General features: G+C 47.4%; 2 protein-coding genes across 6 annotated transcripts in view; both read left to right on the top strand.

Annotated features, from left to right (window-relative positions):
- Positions 1-7418, top strand: part of ACOX1 (acyl-CoA oxidase 1) — a 43064-nt gene extending 35646 nt beyond the window's left edge. For 3 of the 5 annotated variants that reach the window (XM_025363238.1, XM_025363236.1, XM_025363239.1), the window contains one exon: positions 1715-2961. In XM_025363238.1, the coding sequence (XP_025219023.1) occupies positions 1715-1762 (48 nt within the window). In that variant the 3' untranslated portion in view covers positions 1763-2961. Of the gene's footprint in view, positions 1-1714; positions 2966-5702 lie in introns of those variants that run through there. The other 2 variants (XM_025363237.1, XM_025363240.1) reach the window with 2 other exon arrangements.
- A 432-nt stretch (positions 7419-7850) lies between these two features.
- FBF1 (Fas binding factor 1) overlaps positions 7851-18976 on the top strand; it is a 32533-nt gene continuing 21407 nt past the window's right edge. Inside the window, exons 1-7 of the mRNA XM_025363233.1 lie at positions 7851-8073; positions 10686-10771; positions 11323-11350; positions 13234-13275; positions 15882-15975; positions 16569-16629; positions 17863-17913. Of these exons, the coding sequence (XP_025219018.1) occupies positions 10769-10771; positions 11323-11350; positions 13234-13275; positions 15882-15975; positions 16569-16629; positions 17863-17913 (279 nt within the window). The 5' untranslated portion in view covers positions 7851-8073; positions 10686-10768. The remainder of the gene's footprint in view (positions 8074-10685; positions 10772-11322; positions 11351-13233; positions 13276-15881; positions 15976-16568; positions 16630-17862; positions 17914-18976) is intronic.

Here is an 18976-nt window from a genome sequence, read left to right as displayed (position 1 = left end):
GGCGGTAGTGGTGCACGCCTATAGTCCCAGCTACTTGGGAATTCTCCTGCCTCAGCTTGAACCCAGGACAACCCAGGAGGCGGAGGTTGCAGTGAGCCATGTTTGTGCCATTGCACTCCAGCCTGGGCGACAAGAGCAAAACTGTCACACACACAAAAAAGTATATATACACACACACACACACACACAAATAGAATAAAATATACAAAAAGAGAATTCCATAGTGCTCTTTGGTACACCCTTTGTCTAGCAGCAATGACTGTCAACTCGTGGCCAGTTGTGTTTCATCTGGACCTTCATCCCCGTCCTCCTGGGGACTATTTTGAAATAAATCTAAGACATCAGGGCCAGACTCAATGACGCACACCTGTAATTCCAGCACTCTGGGAGGCCAAGGTGGGCAGATCACCTGAGGTCGGGAGTTTGAGACCAGCCTGACCAACATGGAGAAACCCTGTTTCTACTAAAAATACAAAATTAGCCGGGCATGGTGGCGCATGCCTGTAATCCCAGCTACTGGGGAGGCTGAGGCAGGAGAATTGCTTGAACCTGGGAGGCAGGGGTTGTGGTGAGCCGAGACCATGCCATTGCACTCCAGCCTGGGCAACAAGAGCGAGGCTCCATTTCAAAAAAAAAAAAAAAAAAATGGCCGGGCGTGGTGGCTCACACCTGTAATCCCAGCACTTTGGGAGGCCGAGGCGGGCAGATCACAAGGTCAGGAGATCGAGACCATCCTGGCTAACACGGTGAAACCCCATCTCTACTAAAAATACAAAAAATTGGCCGGGCGTGGTGGCTCAAGTCTGTAATCCCAGCACTTTGGGAGGCCGAGACGGGCGGATCACGAGGTCAGGAGATCGAGACCATCCTGGCTGACACGGTGAAACCCCGTCTCTACTAAAAAAATACAAAAAACTAGCCGGGCGAGGTGGCGGGCGCCTGTAGTCCCAGCTACTCGGGAGGCTGAGGCCGGAGAATGGCGTGAACCCGGGAGGCGGAGCTTGCAGTGAGCTGAGATCCGGCCACTGCACTCCAGCCTGGGCGACAGAGCGAGACTCCGTCTGGAAAAAAAAAAAAAAAATACAAAAAATACAAAAAATTAGCCGGGCGTGGTGGTGGGCGCCTGTAGTCCCAGCTACTCAGGAGGCTGAGGCAGGAGAATGGCGTGAACCCAGGAGGCAGAGCTTGCAGTGAGCCGAGATCGCGCCACTGCACTCCAGCCTGGGAGACAGAGTAAGACTCCGTCTCAAAAAATAAAAATAAATTAAAAAACTAAGACATCAGATAATTTTATCCATAAATAATTCAATGCTTATCTCTGAAAGATAAGGACTGTATAGTAATAACCACAGGCTGGCCACAGTGGTTCACGCCTGTAATCTTAGCACTTTGGGAGGCTGAGGTGGGTGGATGACTTGGGTTGAGGAGTTCTAGACCAACCTGGCCAACGTGGTAAACCCCCATCTCTACAAAAATTGGAAATAGCAGCCAGGTGTCATGGCACACACCTGTAGTTCTAGCAACTCAGGAGGCTGAGATGGGAAGATCACTGGAGCCTGGGAGGCAGAGGCTGTAGTGAGCCAAGATTGTGCCACTGCACTCCAGCCTGGGCAACAGAGTAGGACTCAGTCTCCAAAAAAAAAAAAAAAAAAAAGTATACTATTTAACATTACAAACTCTTTATTAGTAGTTCTTCTCTCTCCCTTTCCCACAGGTCCACGAATCTTACAAGCACCTGAAATCACTGCAGTCTAAGCTCTGAAGTGTCACAAGGACAAGTTTAATCTGCTCCAGAAAGCACCTGTGTGCAACTCGAATCTGTGTGGAATCTTTTTCGAATTCAAATAGCTATAGAGCAAATGATAAATTGACCCTTTTTTATAAATGGAGGGAAAAAAATGAACAGATTTCAGAGATTAAATGAAAAAAAAGCAGATGTTTTAAGTGCAATTAACACTGAAAGAGACCTGTTAAAACCATTCAGAAAAAGCTTAAGAAATGCAATATGACTTCCTTTTGTAATGCTGCTGATCCCAGTAGACTATGACTTTTGATAATTAGCAGAATTTAACTACTAAGTAGTTGATTATTTTCACATTTTAATTGCTAATCACTGGCTATATAAGTGTTTTTAAGCAAAGGTATTTTTGAAGTGGTGTAGAACCCTTCCAAGCTTTCCTGCTCGGTGTTCTACCAGACTTACCCTGGGACCTGGCTCAAAAGCAGGATTGAAGAAAAGGGACTGGGGGAAGGAAACTTATTGGAAAACTTGATGCAAATGAGTTTCTGCTTGGCACAGTCTCTGCCTGCTTGCTCTCCTTTGCTGATAGATTGCGTTTATCAAACTATTCATGCTAGCATTTTTCCAACAAGAGAACTTACTTCGCACGGGCCTGCTGTAGGACCATTGTCTCGTGTAATTAGGAATTTTCCATTTGAAGGATCGCTAAATTGTCACAGTAGTAGGAACTGTAGGGAGAGCTCTCAGCTGTAACTTTGGTGACCATATTAACTGGATTTTCTAGGACAATCAGATTTCAAATATTCTGTCATCTTGGCATAAGCCATTAAAAGCTTGGAGGTTACCATATTTGGCATTAAAAAAATGTCGCTTAGGTCACCTTACTCCCAGATGTAGCACAGAAAAACCCTTTGACACAAACCATGTGTTCTGATTTTTGGTTCAGAAAATATAATCATTGAAACGGTGAGGTGTTTTTTTTTATTTTTTTTTTTTTTAAAAAACAACTGGGAAAAAACAAAAACAAAAAACTATGGTTAGAAAAATGGAAGTTCCATAGGTTCTATTTCTTACTATATGTATGGCTTTGTTTTCAGTATATTTCTAGGAGCTTTATCTGAATTGCTAATTGTCCTTTCAGCTGAAATCTAATTTACACAATCATTCTATATTTAAAGATTAAATACATCTCAATTAATTTTTTCTTAAAGTCAATGTAAGTCACTTTGTTGTTGTTTTTTTTTGTTTTTTTTTTTTTGCTTTTTAAAATGCGCCATATGCCTCATGAAACCAGCTGTTCTAGAATCAGTCCTGAAAATATGGTTTAATTCCATGGAAACATAATTCCTCTCTTGGGACCTGACATAATATCTGTCTATCCTGGGGAACTGGTAATATGAGACTTTTAGGTTACAGCAGAAATGCTACATATTGACAAAAGCCTAAATCTTTCCACTGGGAGAACTAATTGATAATTGTGTTAAGATTGAAGATTAACCCTGAGTTAATCTCACTTGAGTCTATCTTGACAGTAGTTCAGATTCTGGAAAATGATAAACTGACCTGCTAGATGTAGAATTGTTTCAAAATTAGTGTTGAAATACCTTGTTCACAGATGAATATCTGGGCAGGATCTGAGGGTGTTTGGAATGACACCCCCCTAATCCATTTGCATAGATGGGATGTCTTTGCAGGTTTGAGGAGATCATCGACCTGCAGAGCCCCCTTTGACCCAGTACCTCAAGTTTTATTTAAAATCTAAATCTGGGGCCAGGTGCGGTGGCTCACACCTGTAATCCAAGCACTTTGGGAGGCCGAGACTGGTGGATCACCTGAGGTCAGGAGTTTGAGATCATCCTGGCCAACATGGTGAAATCCCATCTCTACTAAAAAAAAAAATACAAAAATTAGCTGGGCATGGTGGTGGCGCGTGCCTGTAGTCCCAGCTACTCAGGAGGCTGAGGCAGGAGAATCACTTGAACCGGGAGCGGGGTGGTGGAGGTTGCAGTAAGCCAAGATGACGCCACTGCACTCCAGCCTGGGTGGCTGAGCGAGACTCCGTCTCAAAAAAAAATAGGCCGGGCGCGGTGGCTCAAGCCTGTAATCCCAGCACTTTGGGAGGCCGAGACGGGTGGATCACGAGGTCAGGAGATCGAGACCATCCTGGCTAACACGGTGAAACCCGTCTCTACTAAAAAAATACAAAAAAAAAAAACTAGCCGGGCGAGGTGGCGGGCGCCTGTAGTCCCAGCTACTCGGGAGGCTGAGGCAGGAGAATGGCGTGAACCCGGGAGGCGGAGCTTGCAGTGAGCTGAGATCCGGCCACTGCACTCCAGCCCGGGCGACAGAGCCAGACTCCGTCTCAAAAAAAAAAATAATAATAATAATAATAAAATAAAATCTAAATCTGATGTTTGATGCTATTTTTATTAATATTGAAATATTCTGTCTTGAACTTTATTCAGTATAATCAAGAGTAAAGATACAGTAAACCTCGCTGATTTGTACTATTAAGAGAGAAAAAATATGCCACACAATTAAACTTAGGTTTAAATTATGAAGAAATTTAGAATATAGGTTTATTAGATTTAGGTTCGGAACACTAAGAATAAAAAAGGAAGGAGTGATACCTGCCTGAGTGGATAACTATAAATCAGCTGTAATTACTGCAGTTGTAGCAATAGTTGTGAGTGGCTCCAGTCACCTTAGGAGTCCTTGGAAGTACTTGGTACACATTTGTTGGCTGTACCTTAAAGGAAGTGGCAAGTCCAGTTTGTTCTCTCTACCACACTAGACTGCCACTGACAAGTTTGGGTCTGTTGGATTCAAAATTTTGTGAGCCATTTTCACAAGTACAAAGATACATTTTAACCTTGTCTTCTCCAAAATTACTGAGTAAGAATTTTATTTTTTATTTTTATCTTTTTGAGACAGGGTATCACTCTGTCACCCAGACTGGAGTACAATGGTGGGATCTTGGCTCACTGTGACCTCTGCCTCCCGGGTTCAAATGGTCCTCCCTCCTCAGTCTCCTGAGTAGCTGGGACCACAGGCACGTGCCCCCACGCCCGGCTAATTTGTTCTATTTTTTTGTAGAGACAGGGTTTTGCCATGTTGCCCAGGCTGGTCTCAGACTCCTGGGCTCAAGTGATCATCTTGCCTCAGACTCCCAAAGTGTGAGATTACAGGTGTGAGCCACAGCACCTGGCCCAGAGTGAGTAGAATTAATGAGATTTTTTTGTGTGTGTCAGATAATACTAATTTAAGCCTTTTTTAAAAAGTACTCTCAACCGAATACAAAATTGAAAATGTGAGGTTTAATAGAAATGTGTTGGCTATTTGTAATGGATTCTTCTTGCCCAAGTGTTTGGAGTTCTACTTTATGCTCTGTATTTAAAAATTAGTGACCTCAAAGCAGAGTTGGTGACATAGCCTTTGGGGCCCTCATGTTCTTGTCTTTAGAACATATCACTACTAAGTATCAGCTTATCTTCAGAACATTACAACATTCACTATGTTCATATGCTTTCTGAGAAGTCACCACTTGTAATTTCAGATCATATATACCTCTGCAATGGCGACTTCATTTTATAGTTCCTAAAGTTAACATGTTAGATCTTTTTTTTCCACCCCACAAGGGTCTCACTCTCACCCAGGCTGGAATGCAGTGGTGTGATTGTAGCACACTTTGGCCACCAACTCTTGGACTCAAGTGATCCTCCTGCCTTGGACTCTTCTGAGAAGCTGGGATTACTGGTGTACACCACTGCACCTGGCTAATTTTTTTTTTTTTTTTTTTGGAGATAGGGTATGGCTATGTTGCCTTGGGCCGGTCGTGAACTCGTAGCCTCAGGTGATCTTCCCACCTCAGGCCTCCCAGAGGGTTGGGATTACAGGAGTGAGCTGCTGTGCTGGGCCAAAGTGTTACCTTTTTTTTTTTTTTTTTTTTTTTTTTTTTGAGACGGAGTCTTGCTCTGTTGCCCAGGCAGGAATGCAATGGTGCAATCTCGGCTTACTGCAGTCTTCACCTCCTGGGTTCAAGCGATTCTCCCACCTCAGCCTCCTGAGTAGCTGGGATTACAGGCACCCACCATCATGCTTGGCTAATTTTTGTATTTTGAGCAGAGATGGGGTTTCACTATGTTGGCCAGGTGATCTGCACACACCCCCCGCCACCTCCCAAAGTGCTGAGATTACAGGCATAAGCCACCGCGCCACCTCACCCAGCCAACATGTTACATCTTAATTCTTGGATTTTCTTCACTGCAGGGCTTTGGGTGGAGAAATAAAACTCTTCAAATGCATAATCTTGGAGATCCTGTGAATCAATAATTCTTTAGACAACTGCGGCTCAAAATCCCTCCTCTATTTTCCGAGTTACTCCATCCATCTTACTAGGAAGTGAATTAGGTGTAGGTGGTCTGTAACACCTACACATCTTTGTACACATGTAGAGGGTATGCCTGGGATACACAGGTTGTCTTCAAGCAGTAGCTGCTACTACAGCTAGAGAGAAGAGTGCCAAGAAATTGATGACCTGAGACCAAGAGTCTTGTTGATGTTCTGACTTAGATAAAGGTTTTGATCATTTTCATGAAACAATGCAGGAAAGTCATTTCTGCTGTTTATTTACTATGTTATTGGAGGATTAGAACAAGTCACACTGTAATGGACTAAAATGACTTATTTTAAAATACTGATGGGTTTTTTTGGGGGTTTTCTTGTTTTGTTTTTTTTGTTTTTGAGACGCTGTCTTGCTCTTTCACCCAGGCCAGAGTGCAGTGGCGCAATCTTGGCTCACTGCAACCTCCGCCTCCTGGGTTCAAGCAGTTCTCCGCCTCAGCCTTCTGAGTAGCTGTGATTACAGGCGCCTGCTGCCATGCCCGTCTGATTTTTTTGTATTTTTAGTAGAGACGGGGTTTCACCAAGTTGGCCAGGCTCGTCTTGAACTCCTGACCTCGTGATCCACCCACCTCAGCCTCCCAAAGTGCTGGAATTACAGGCGTGAGCCACTGCGCCCAGCCAGTGTTTTGCTTTTAACTGTGCACACTTACTAAATTTTCCAGTACTTGATTCCTATGGTCCATGATAGTAAACACAGAAACATGTAAGGAACATTGTTAGAGTTACCAGATGTTAGCTGTTGCATATGTGCACGTTCCTAGATTCAAGGGTGTTTCTGCCTTAAGTTTAAGTGGGTCATTGGTTGTCTTGGGAAGATCATGGAAAATTGGGGATTTTTTAGACCAAAATATGTTTTGAGTGTTTCTTAGATTAGTAAATGTGTGATCTTCCACCTTCCACATTCAGACTGCGGACTACACTTCATAAATGCCTTTTTATTTCCAACTGTTATGGATTCAACTAAATGACTGTATGCCTTGGGAGCACATAATTACTCTGCTACCTTTTTCCGCCTTTGCTGTTGTGGCTTGAGTTTGGTTCATACCTGATAAGATGTATTTAGCATATGCTGTTACCCAGCCCTGGCTTGATGGTGTCCTATGGGGGCAGAGGTGGGAGGACGAGGGGCACGGGGCCAGAGCATGTGAATGAATCATGGTTGGACAGCTGTGACCTGCCAGCACTGCGGGTAAGCCAAACTACAAACCGTTCTTTCCTCTGTGAAATTGAATAAACCTTAATAAAATTCATAATTAGCACATACTAGAAAAAATGACGTATCTTTTTGTGGGGTGACAGTATTGGGTTTCATTCTGGCTATACAGCTTTGATTGGATCATTAAACAGGAAGGTCAGTCACTTCCCTCAAGCTTTGGGGTGTGGAATAAACACGGGTGAATTCGTGGATTCACCCGTCAACCTCCCAATATCAACACATTTCTCATGCCTCCGCGCCGGCCACGTGTCAGCCCTCAGAAGTGGGCAGGAGGAACTTTTAAGCGTCTCGGCAGTTCCCAAGAGGGCCTTTGAGCCTGGCGCCCTCTTCCTGGAGAGGCGTTGGGGCAGCTCCTAGCAACGTGCCCACCGCTGGCAGAGGCCCGGCCCCGCCAACGGCCGCGCGCTGCTCGCTGGGAGCTGTAGTTCCTCACGTCGTCCCTGTCTCCTCTGTGCGGGCAGGTGAGCAAACCGCCGACTACGACTCCCAGGATGCCTCGCGCCCGCCTTTCCGCGGGAGGCCGGACGGCTGAGGGTGGCAGCACCGGCTGGAAGCGGGAGGCCTGGCCGGGCTGGGCGACCTGAATGGAGCCGGGGCCGGTGCTGGTCCCAGCGGCCGCACCTCCGGGGACACGGCGCGTAACGGGAAGCTTCAGGGGCTGGGAGCATTACAGGCTGCTCTCGGGGGCCATATAGGCCGGGCGCTCAGAAGGGTGACGCATTGAGGGGCGCGGAGCCTCGGGACGGAGGGGCTACTCCGGTTAGGGGTCTTGTTTAGGGGTGGTCTCGGGATCTGTAAAACGCCTGGCATGGAGTCGGCTGAATAGATGTAGGGACGGGGTTACACTGTAGCCCTTTGGCCTTGGCAAACCACGCCTAGAAAATCCCCATAGTTTGAAGCCTGTACAGGATCGATAGGAGATGCCAGAAGTTCCATGATGTGTTATGGGACACATTTGGACTTGTAGGTCGTGATGTCGCCATTGCAGAGAAAAAGAAACACAAAGCCGGGCACGGTGGCTCATGCCTGTAATCCCAACACTTCGGGAGGCCAAGGCGGGAGGATCACTCGAGGCCAGGCGTTTGGGACGACCCTGGGCAACGTAGGGAGGCCCGTCTCCACAAAAAAGTTTTAAAATTTGCCGGACATGGTGGCGTGTGCCTGTGGTCCCAGCTGCTAGGGAGGCTGAGATTGGAGGATCGCCTGAGCCCAAGGAGGTCGAGGCTGCAGTGATCTGTGAGAGCTGTGATCGCGCCACTGCACTCCAGCCTGGGCAACAGTGAGACCGTGTCTGGAAAAAAGAAAGAAAGAAAGAAGGCCAGGCGCAGTGGCTCACACCTGTAATCCCAGCACTTTGGGAGGCCAAGGCAGGCAGATCACGAGGTCAGGAGTTCAAGACCAGCCTGGCCAGCAGTGAAACCCCGTCTCTACTAAAAATACAAAAATTAACTGGGCATGGTGGTGCACGCCTGTATTCTCAGCTACTCGGGAGGCTGAGGCAGGAGATTCGCTTGAACCCGGGAGGCTGAGGTTGCGGTGAGCCAAGTTGGCACCACTGCACTCCAGCCTAGGCAACAGAAGCAAGACTCCATCTAAAAAAAAAAAGAAAACACATGTATTCAATTATTCAAGGTGAACTCTGTAGGTAAGCCCAGATAACCCTTGCATTCCAATACAGGACAGGCCAACACCTGGGACAGAGAGAGGACCCCTCTGACTCCTTTCTTCCAGGACATCCTGTAGGTGGGTTTTGGTAAAGTGGAGGAGGGGGAGGGAGAGAGCTAATTCCGAAGAAAACTCTTCTCAATGGGTCAGATTTACTGCCTATGTAAAGGGAAATATTTCCACCGTCAGTGAAAATTGTGTTGCTGGATGTGGTGGCTCATACCTGTAATCCCAGCACTTTGGAAGACCAACGCAGGAGGATTGCTTGAGCCCCAGAGTTCAATAGCAACCTGGGTAACACAGTGAGACCCCGTCTCTAAAAAAAGATTTTACAAAGAAAAAGAATATCAAAGAGTAACCAGAGCTCACACCTGCTTTTGTGCTAAATGCTGCCTAGAAAGTAGTCATGGGTGCTGCCTGGGAAAGGGTTTCAGCCTTGGTGCCGGGTACCCACCTCCTTTCCGAAATGAGTACTTGCTTGCCACTTGCTGCATCAGCTTTCAGGGTAAGGGATCATGGCCACTGCCCTTTTTTCAAGTAATCTCAAAGCTTTAGAAAGCCCGTTAAGTTCTCCAGAGCACTTTTTTTTTTTTTTTTTTTTTTGAGACAGAGTCTCATGTGTTCCCCAGGCTGGAGTGTAGTGGGGCGATCTTGGCTCACTGCAACCTTCTCCTCCTGGGTTCAAGCGAGTCTCCTGCCTCAGCCTCCTGAGTAGCTGAGATTACAGGCATGTGCCACCACGCCCAGCTAGTTTTTATATTTTTAGTAGAGACAACATTTCACCATGTTGGTCAGGCTGGTCTTGAACTCCTGACCTCAAGTGATCTGCCCACCTCAGCTTCCCAAAGCGCTGGGATAACAGGTGTGAGCCACTGCGCCCAGCCTGAGAGTACTTTGCTCCTCTTCTGAAGTGCATCCCCTATAAGGAATTTTTAATTTATGGAAATGGGTTTTACCTCTTGAATGGGCAAAGTGAGAGAAGCTTTGATAAACCTTGGATTCATGCTCTGTTAAACCATCTTTTTTTTTTTTTTGAGATGGAGTCTTGCTCTGTTGCCTAGGCTAGAATGCATAGCATGATCTCAGCTCACTGCAACTTCCGTCTAGCGGGTTCAAGTGATTCTCCTGCCTCAGCCTGCCAAGTAGCTGGGTGCCCACCACCACACCCAGCTAATTTTTTGTATTTTTTGGTAGAGATGGGGTTTTACCATGTTGGCCAAGCTGGTCACAAACTCCTGACCTCAGGTGATCCACCTGCCTCAGCCTCCCAAAGAGTTCTGGGATTACAGGTGTGAGCCACTGCGCCCTGTCTCTCTCTCTCTTTTTTTTTTTTTTTTTTTTTGAGACGGAGTCTCACTCTGTCTCCTAGGTTGGCACAGTCTCAGCTCACTGCAGCCTCCACATCCCAAGTTCAAATGAGTCTAGTGCCTCAGCCTCCTGAGTAGCTGGCATTACAGATGTGCACTACCACGCCCAGCTAATTTTTGTGTTTTTAGTAGAGACAGGGTTTCACCATGTTGGCCAGGCTGGTCTTGAACTCCTGACCTCAGGTGATCTACCCGCCTCGGCCTCTAAAAGCCTTGGGATTACAGGTGTGAGCCACGGCGCCCAGCCAAAGCTACATCATTTTTAAGCAACCACTTTAATTTTCTTCATTAGGGAGTATGAGCCTGATGTGGGCAGAATCCAGATGAGCTGGCCAGTGCTGTGAAGGAGCTGCGAGCGCCCCCGAGAGCCGTGAGATGGTAGGCAGAGTTCAGAGTAAGATGCATGGAAAGCAAACATGCCTCCCATCCTGCACCCCCAAAGATCTTGACTGCATGCAACACTCTGGGGGCTGGGCAGCAAGGACCAGGATGGAGACCCTGGAGAAGAGTGACAGGAGGTGGCATTGATACCAAACTTTCGATGACCAAGGTTTCTTCTGAGCCTCTGAGTGTCCGGCTGGAAGCGTTTTTAAGTGTCTGTCACTGGTATTGAATCAGGGGCACGGAATAGAAGACATTTCCGGTGACAGACATCTCGACTGGGAGGGTTTGCATGTCGTGTCTGGGATAGGAATGACTTCTGCCCACCCATTGGTACCCATCACTGGTTAGTGGGGCTGTGTCCACGCTCCGATGAGTCAGTTCTCAGAAAATACAGGAACGCATAAAGGACTTAACATCTCTAAATGCCATTGGTGCTCCTGCCTCTGGTGACTTGGCAAAAGGCAATGCAATTCATTCTGCATTGCCAGTTTCCACCTGTGTTCACTGTTTGGTATTCTTGATGTGATTTGTTTTTCCCATTTTAGGCGCCAAAAACCAAGAAGGGATGGAAAGGTGAGTGGAGAGATGGAACATTACCCTTAAGCCAAATATATATATATTTTTCCCCTTTGGTCCTGGAACAATGAAATGTGTGTTTATTTAAATGTTTTTGGGCCAGGCATGGTGGCTCATGCCTGTAATCCCAGCACTTTGGGAGGCTGAGGCGGGTGGATCATGAGGTCAGTCGATCGAGACCATCCTGGCTAACACGGTGAAACCCCGTCTCTACTCAAAATACAAAAAATTAGCTGGGCATGGTGGCAGGCACCTGTAGTCCCAGCTGCTTGGGAGGCTGAGACAGGAGAATGGTGTGAACCCGGGAGGCGGAGCTTGCAGTGAGCCAAGATCGCACCACTGCACTCCAGCCTGGGCAGCAGAGCGAGACTCCGTCTCAGACAAAAAAAAAAGTGTTTTTGATGAGAGTCTTACTATTCTTCCCATTTTTCCATAGGCAGCCTTGGTCTTCCTTATGCTGCCTCACTGGTCCTCAGAGAAGTTCAGACATAAATAAGATATGGGGTTGTGGAAAAAATCCTTCTCCTTGGGCTCTGTATCCAGAAATATGTGGTTGGGATTCAGGGTGGGAAAACTGGGGAGGGAAACGAATTTGGTATTCATATTTAGGTTCCCCCACATGCCTCCATCAGAAAGTGGCCATTGATGAGGACGTCCAGATCAGTTCTGGGGGATCTTAGATGGAAGGGTACAAGGAACCTACTTGTCTGAAAGTAGCTTCCATGTGCCTAGAAATCTTGAGTACTCTTCCCAAAGAGCCGCACTGGGCTGTGTTCAAGATCTGGAAGACTGATCTTTGGCCAGTGTGTCATGGTAGACAGGTAGAATATAGGTTCTCCTGAAAATCTGCACCATCATTCTTTGAGATAGTTTTTTCTTTTTTTTTTTAATTAGACGGAGTCTCGTTCTGTTGCCCGGGCTAGAGTGCAATGGCACGATCTCAGATCACTGCAACCTCTGCCTCCCAGGTTCAAGCGATTCTCCTGCCTCAGCCTCCCCAGTAACTGGGATTACAGGCATGCACCACCATGCCTGGCTAATTTTGTTTGTTTGTTTGTTTTTGAGATGGCATCTTGCTCTGTCACCCAGGCTGGAATGCAGTGACGCGATCTCGGTTCACTGCAACCTCTGCCTCCCAGGTTCAAGCAATTCTCTTGCCTTAGCCTCCCTAGTAGCTGGGATTACAGACATGTGCCACCATGCCCAGCTAATTTTTTTGGAGTTTTGTTGTTTTTTTTTTTCCTGAGGTGGCTTCTTGCTCTGTTGCCCAGGCTGGAGTGCAGTGGTGCGATCTCAGCTCACTACAACCTCGGCAACCCAGGTTCAAGTGATTCTCCTGCCTCAGCCTCCCAAGTACCTGGGACTACAGGCGCCCGCCACCACGCCTGGCTAATTTTTTGTATTTTTAGGAGAGACAGGGTTTCACCGCGTTAGCCAGGATGGTCTTGATCTCCTGACCTCATGATCCACCTGCCTCAGCCTCCCAAAGTGCTGGGATTACAGGCGTGTGCCACTGCGCCCAGCATTTTTTTGTATTTTTAGTAGAGACGGAGTTTTGCCATGTTGGTCAGGCTGGTCTCAAACTCCTAACTTCAGGAGATCCACCTGCCTCGGCCTCCCAAAGTGCTGGCATTGCAGGTGTGAGCCACTGTACCCGGCCTGAGATAGTTATTTTAAATTTCTGCCTCGGGGTATTTCAGCAAGGCTTTGTGACTTGTTGACAGAGACATAAAATATCTCGTGGCCAGTGAAAGGAGAGCTAAGCCTAAGTCTCAACATCTGAAAGCTCTGACACCTTCTGGCGAGTCTCAAGCCTTGAGGTTTATTAAGGGTCACTCTTCTTTCCTCCTGAAGTCATGACAGTCCCTTTTCTGTTCCAGGCTCCATTGATGATTTACTTGGTGACCTTCTAGGGGATGATAGTAAGTGCGCCTTGCCCAGAATCCCCTAATTTGGGCTGCTGCTGTTGCTTTTTTTCCCTTACTCTGTTGCCCAGGCTGGTCCCACACTTCTGGACTCAAATGGATCCTCCCGCCTCCTGAACCAAAGTGCTAGGATTACAGGCATGAGCCACTACACCCGGCCTTTTTAAAAAATTGAGATATACACGTCTGTAATCCCAGCACTCTGGGAGGCCGAGGAGGGCCAATCACGAGGTCAGGAGTTCAAGACCAGCCCGAACAACATGGTGAAACCCTGTCTCTACTAAAAATACAAAAAAATTAGTTGGGCATAGTGGCGGGCGCTTGTAATCCCAGCTACTCGGGAGGCTGAGTCAGGAGAATCACTTGAACCCAGGAGGCGGAGGTTGCAGTGAGCCAAGATTGCACCACTGCACTCCAGCCCATGCGACAGAGCGAGACTCTGTCTCAAAAAAAAAAAAAAAAAAATTGAGATGTAATTTATATAGCATAAAGTCCACGCTGTAAAGTATACAACTCAGTGGTTTTAGAATATTCACAAAGTTGTACAACCATCACCACTACCTAATTCCAGAACATTCTCTATCACCCCGTAAAGAAGCCCTATGCCCATTAGTAGTCAATTTCATTCTTTCCTCCCTCCAACCTTAGGCAACCACTTATTATTTACTCTCTGTCTCTATGGATTTGCCTATTGTGGACACTTGAATGGAATCACACAGCATCTTACTTTTTTTTTTTTTTGAGACAGAGTTTCGCTCTTGTTGCCCAGGCTGGAGTGCAATGGCACGATCTCGGCTCCCCGCAACCTCCACGTCTCAGGTTCAAGCAATTCTGCCTCAGCCTCCTGAGTAGCTGGGATTACAGGCGGTCACCATCATGCCCGGCTAATTTTGTATTTTTAGTAGAAATGGGAGTTTCTCCATGTTGGTCAGGCTGGTTTCGAACTCTCAACCTCAGGTGATCCGCCAGTCTCGGCCTCCCAAAGTGCTGGGATTACAGTGTTGAGCCACCACGCCCGGCCAGCATCTTACCTTTACATCTAGCTTTTTTTTTTGTGTGTAACAGAGTCTCACTGTGTCACCCTGGCTGGAGTGCAGTGGCGTGATCTCGGCTCTGCCTCTGCCTCCTGAGTTCAAGCGATTCTCGTGCCTCAGCTTCCCGAGTAGCTGGGACTACAGGCACACACAACCACAACCAGCTAATTTTTGTATTTTTAGTAGAGATGGGTTTTCAACATGTTGGCCAGGCTGATCTCGAACTCCTGGCCTCAGTCACCTGCCTCAGCCTCCCAAAGTGTTGGGATTACAAGTGTGAGCCACCATGCCCAGCACACATAGCTTCTCTGATGTAGCATAATATTTTCCGAGTTTTATCCAAGTTTTATCCACACTGTAGCATGAATCAGTACTTTATAACTTTTTTATGGCTAGATAATGTTCCATTGTGTGGATAAATCACATTTTGTTTATCCCTTCATCAGTTGGCGGATATCTGAGATATTTCCGCATTTTGGCTGTTATGAATAATGCAATTATGAATGTTTGTGTACTAGTTTTTGGGCGGACATGTGTCTTCAGTTCATTTGGAATTCCTGGACCATATGGCAACTGTATGTTTAACTTTTTGAGGAGACTGCTTTTCCACAGCAGCTGTGCCGTTTTACATCCCACCAGCAATGTAAAGCAACGTAGTTCCTCTACGTCCTTGCTAATACTTATTTTCCTTCTTTTTGATTATTGCCATCCTAGAGGGTATAAAGTGGGTATCTCATGGTAGTTTTGATGTGCATTTCCCTAATGACTAATGAGGTTCAGCATCTTTTCATGTGTTTATTGGCCATGTGTATATCTTTGGAGAAATGTCTGTTCAGATCCTTTGCCCGTTTTTAATTGGGTAACTTGTCTTTTTATCGTTGAGTTATAAGAGTTCCTGGTAGATTCTGGATGCTAATCCATATTATTTGTGTTCGTGTTGGTCTGTTAAGGAACATGGTTTCATGGTCATGTAAAGCTCACCAGGGACAGAGAGACAGGTTTCCCCTGCCTGGTCCCAGAGAACCCACAAAGCTCCTGTCACCCAGGCTGGAGTACAGTGGCGCAATCTCTGCTCACTGCAATCTCTGCCTCCCGATTCAAGCGATTCTCCTGCCTCAGCCTCCTGAGTAGCTGGGATTACAGACACCCACCACCACGCCTGGCTAATGTATTCCAGCCTACAGTTTTGGGCTGTGGAAAAGCAATTGTTCCTCATACATTTCCTTGGGGTGCAGTTGGGTTGGGTTGGGTTGGGTTGGGTTCGGTTGGGTTGGGTTGGGTTGGGTTCGGTTGGGTTGGGTTGGGTTGGGTTCAGTTGCATTGGGTTGGGTTGGGTTGGGTTGCGCTCTTCATTTGGTATTCGGCACTTAGGGTTGACTTCCTCCTTGGAAATGTACTACCCTCTCTCCCATTCAGGTTTTCCAAGGGGTGACATTGGGACCTGCCTATGGGGCCAGATTTCTTCCTCCTAACACAGAGACAGCTTGGGAAGGGAACTTGCCAGCCTTTGCATCTTGACTCCAGGTCCCTTTAGCTGAATGACACGTTTTCTCTTTTCTTTTTTTCCAGTGACACTACCTGAGAAGCCTGTTAAACTAGCTTCACATACCAGAGACACTACAGGTGTATCTCAGATGTTCCCTTCTTCAAAGGCTAGAACAAAGTAAGGGCAGGGTCGGCCTGGGTATCCATGGACCTACTTCAGTCTAAATGCTCTTTGCCCCTCCACCCCCCACTTTCTACTTCACACTTGCTCGCCATTTTTTTTTTTTTTAAGAGAGTCTCTGTCGCCCAGGCTGGAGTGCAGAGGCACAATCTCAGCTCACTGCAACCTCCGCCACCCCGGTTCAAGCAATTTTCCTGTCTCAGCCTCCCGAGTAGCTGGGACTACAGGTGCCCACCACCACACCCAGCTAATTTTTATATTTTTCATAGAGATGAGGTTTCACTATATTGGTCAAGCTGGTCTCAAACTGACCTCAGGTGATCCGCCCACCTCGGCCTCCCAAAGTGCTAGGATTACAGGCGTCAGCCCCTGCGCCCAGCCTATTGTTTTTAACAATTTGTTTTTAAGCAGTTCTACTGCTAACAAAGTTGGAAATCACTGCATCAGCAGGCTTGTGATATTCTTTTTAGCACCTCTGTTCTCCAGAGAAATCTATCTGAGATTCCTTGGGCTTTCTAAGCCACTCTTCCCCTTTTTAGAGTCATCCAATGCCCTTGGATGCATGTAGGGGCTATGCCTCCCCTTTGCAGGTCCCTCCTGGGTGATGATGTCTTCAGCACCATCGCAGGCCTGGAAGAAGCTGATGCTGAGGTAAGCCTGGCCATTTCCTACTCCTCCTACTCTCTGCTTACCCCAGAAACAATGAGATGGGTGTTGTTGCCAAGGGGCTGCCCACAGAAGGGTTTAGAAGTCCCTGCAAAGTCACTTTGTTCTTTCTTTCTTTCTTTTTATTTTTTTTTTGAGATGGAGTCTTGCTCTGTTGCTCAGGCTAGAGTGCAATGGCACGATCTTGGCTCACTGCAACCTCCAGCTCCCGGGGTCAAGCAATTCTCCTGCCTCAGCCTCCCAAGTAGCTGGGATTATAGGCGCCTGCCACCATGACTGGCTAATTTTTTTTGTCTTTTTTTTTTTTTTTTTTTTTTTTGAGACGGAGTCTCCCTCTGTTGCCCAGGCTGGAATATAGTGGTGCGATCTTGGCTCACTGCAATCTCCACCTCCTGGTTCAAGCAATTCTCCTGCTTCAGCCTTCTGAGTAGCTGGGATTACAGGTACCCACCACCACGCCTGGCTAATTTTTGTATTTTTAGTAGAGGTGGGGTTTCACCATGTTGGTCAAGCTGGTCTCAAACTCCTGACCTCTTGATCCACCCGTATCAGCCTCTCAGAGTACTGTGATTACAGTCTGAGCCACTGTGCCCAGCCAAAGAAAATAATTTTTGTATTTTTAGTAGGTAATTTTGTATTTTTATTAGAGACGGGGTTTCACCATGTTGACCAGGCTGGTCTCAAACTCCTGACCTCAAGTGATCTAACCACCTCGGCCTCCCAAAATGCTGGGATTACAGGCATGAGCCACTGCGCCCAGCCATCACTTTGTTTTTAAAGCAAAATAATGCCTAAGGGCTGCCGAGTGGCTCAAAGCAGAATCCTCTTTCCTGTAGTAAGATGAGTGGAAAGGAGAGCTCCCTGAAACGGCTAGAGTCTTAGATGTTGCTCCTTTCCCCTAATAAGCTCCATAGCTATCCACTGGCATGGGTGGGAAGTAGCAGAATTCCAGTGCTGGATGGAAGGGTTCTCTACGGTTGGAAGGGGCAGGAATGGCAGTGCTTTCTGAGTCTGTACAACCAGGCAGGTTTGGCTTCAAACAACTGCCAAGCCCAAGCAAGGGGAACAAAGCCACCCTTCTGTGTAAGCTCCGTTGGCTGTGTAAGCTCCTGCCGTGCCGTCTGCCCTAATAGAAGCAAGCGGCCAGGACCCTGAATTTTATGGGGCCTTGACTAATGTGCCTCCTAGTCTGTGTCCTCACCCTCCTTGTGGACTTAGGTTTCAGGTATCTCAGAGGCAGACCCACAGGCTCTGCTCCAGGCCATGAAGGTAAGGAAACAGCTTGCTGGATTCTTAGAACTGGGCGTGGGTGGGGTGGGGTCATGATATTTTGTACCAAGGCTTCATTCTCCCTCTGATTTCTCCCTTTACAACCTGTGTTTCTGAGCCCTTCCTCATGCAAGCATGGAACTCGTCTGTGAGCCGTTGGCCTTCTCGCCTTTCTGGGTATCAACCAGTGTTGCTGGTATATAGAGAATGGAGGGTGCCACAGGCCTCTGGGGAAATGGGGCCAGCCCTACTTGGAGGCCCACCTAGCTGGGTCCCCTCACTTCCACCTAGAGGACAGCAGGAAACTGCCTCCTCTAATGCTTGTTCTTAATTTTTCTCCATATTTCTCTCCACATCCCCTGCCAAGCCCCCTTCGATACTGCTGTCTTCTCATCAGATCAAGCCCAGCGCCAATCTTTGCAATGGATTTTTTTTTTTTTTTTTTTTTTTGAGACAGAGTCTCGCTCTGCTGCCCAGGCTGGAGTACGCCATTCTCCTGCCTCAGCCTCCCGAGTAGCTGGGACTACAGGCGCCCGCCATCTCGCCCGGCTAGTTTTTTTTTTTTGTTTTTTGTTTTTTTTTTTTTGAGACGGAGTCTCGCTCTGCCGCCCAGGCTGGAGTGCAGTGGCCGGATCTCAGCTCACTGCAAGCTCCGCCTCCCGGGTTCACGCCATTCTCCTGCCTCAGCCTCCCGAGTAGTTGGGACTACAGGCGCCCGCCACCGCGCCCGGCTATTTTTTTGTATTTTTTTAGTAGAGACGGGGTTTCACCGTGTTAGCCAGGATGGTCTCGATCTCCTGACCTCGTGATCCGCCTGTCTCGGCCTCCCAAAGTGCTGGGATTACAGGCTTGAGCCACCGCGCCCGGCCTGCAATGGATTTTTTTTTGTTTGTTTGTTTGTTTTTTTTGAGACGGAGTCTCGCTCTGCCGCCCAGGCTGGAGTGCAGTGGCCGGATCTCAGCTCACTGCAAGCTCCGCCTCCCGGGTTCCCGCCATTCTCCTGCCTCAGCCTCCCGAGTAGCTGGGACTACAGGCGCCCACAACCGCGCCCGGCTAATTTTTT

The sequence above is a fragment of the Theropithecus gelada genome, chromosome 16 (assembly GCF_003255815.1).
Source record: "Theropithecus gelada isolate Dixy chromosome 16, Tgel_1.0, whole genome shotgun sequence".
NCBI classification, from domain to species: Eukaryota; Metazoa; Chordata; class Mammalia; order Primates; family Cercopithecidae; genus Theropithecus; species Theropithecus gelada.
The sequence above is the reverse complement of the archived record's forward strand: the minus strand, read 5'-3'. Positions and strand labels throughout refer to the sequence as shown.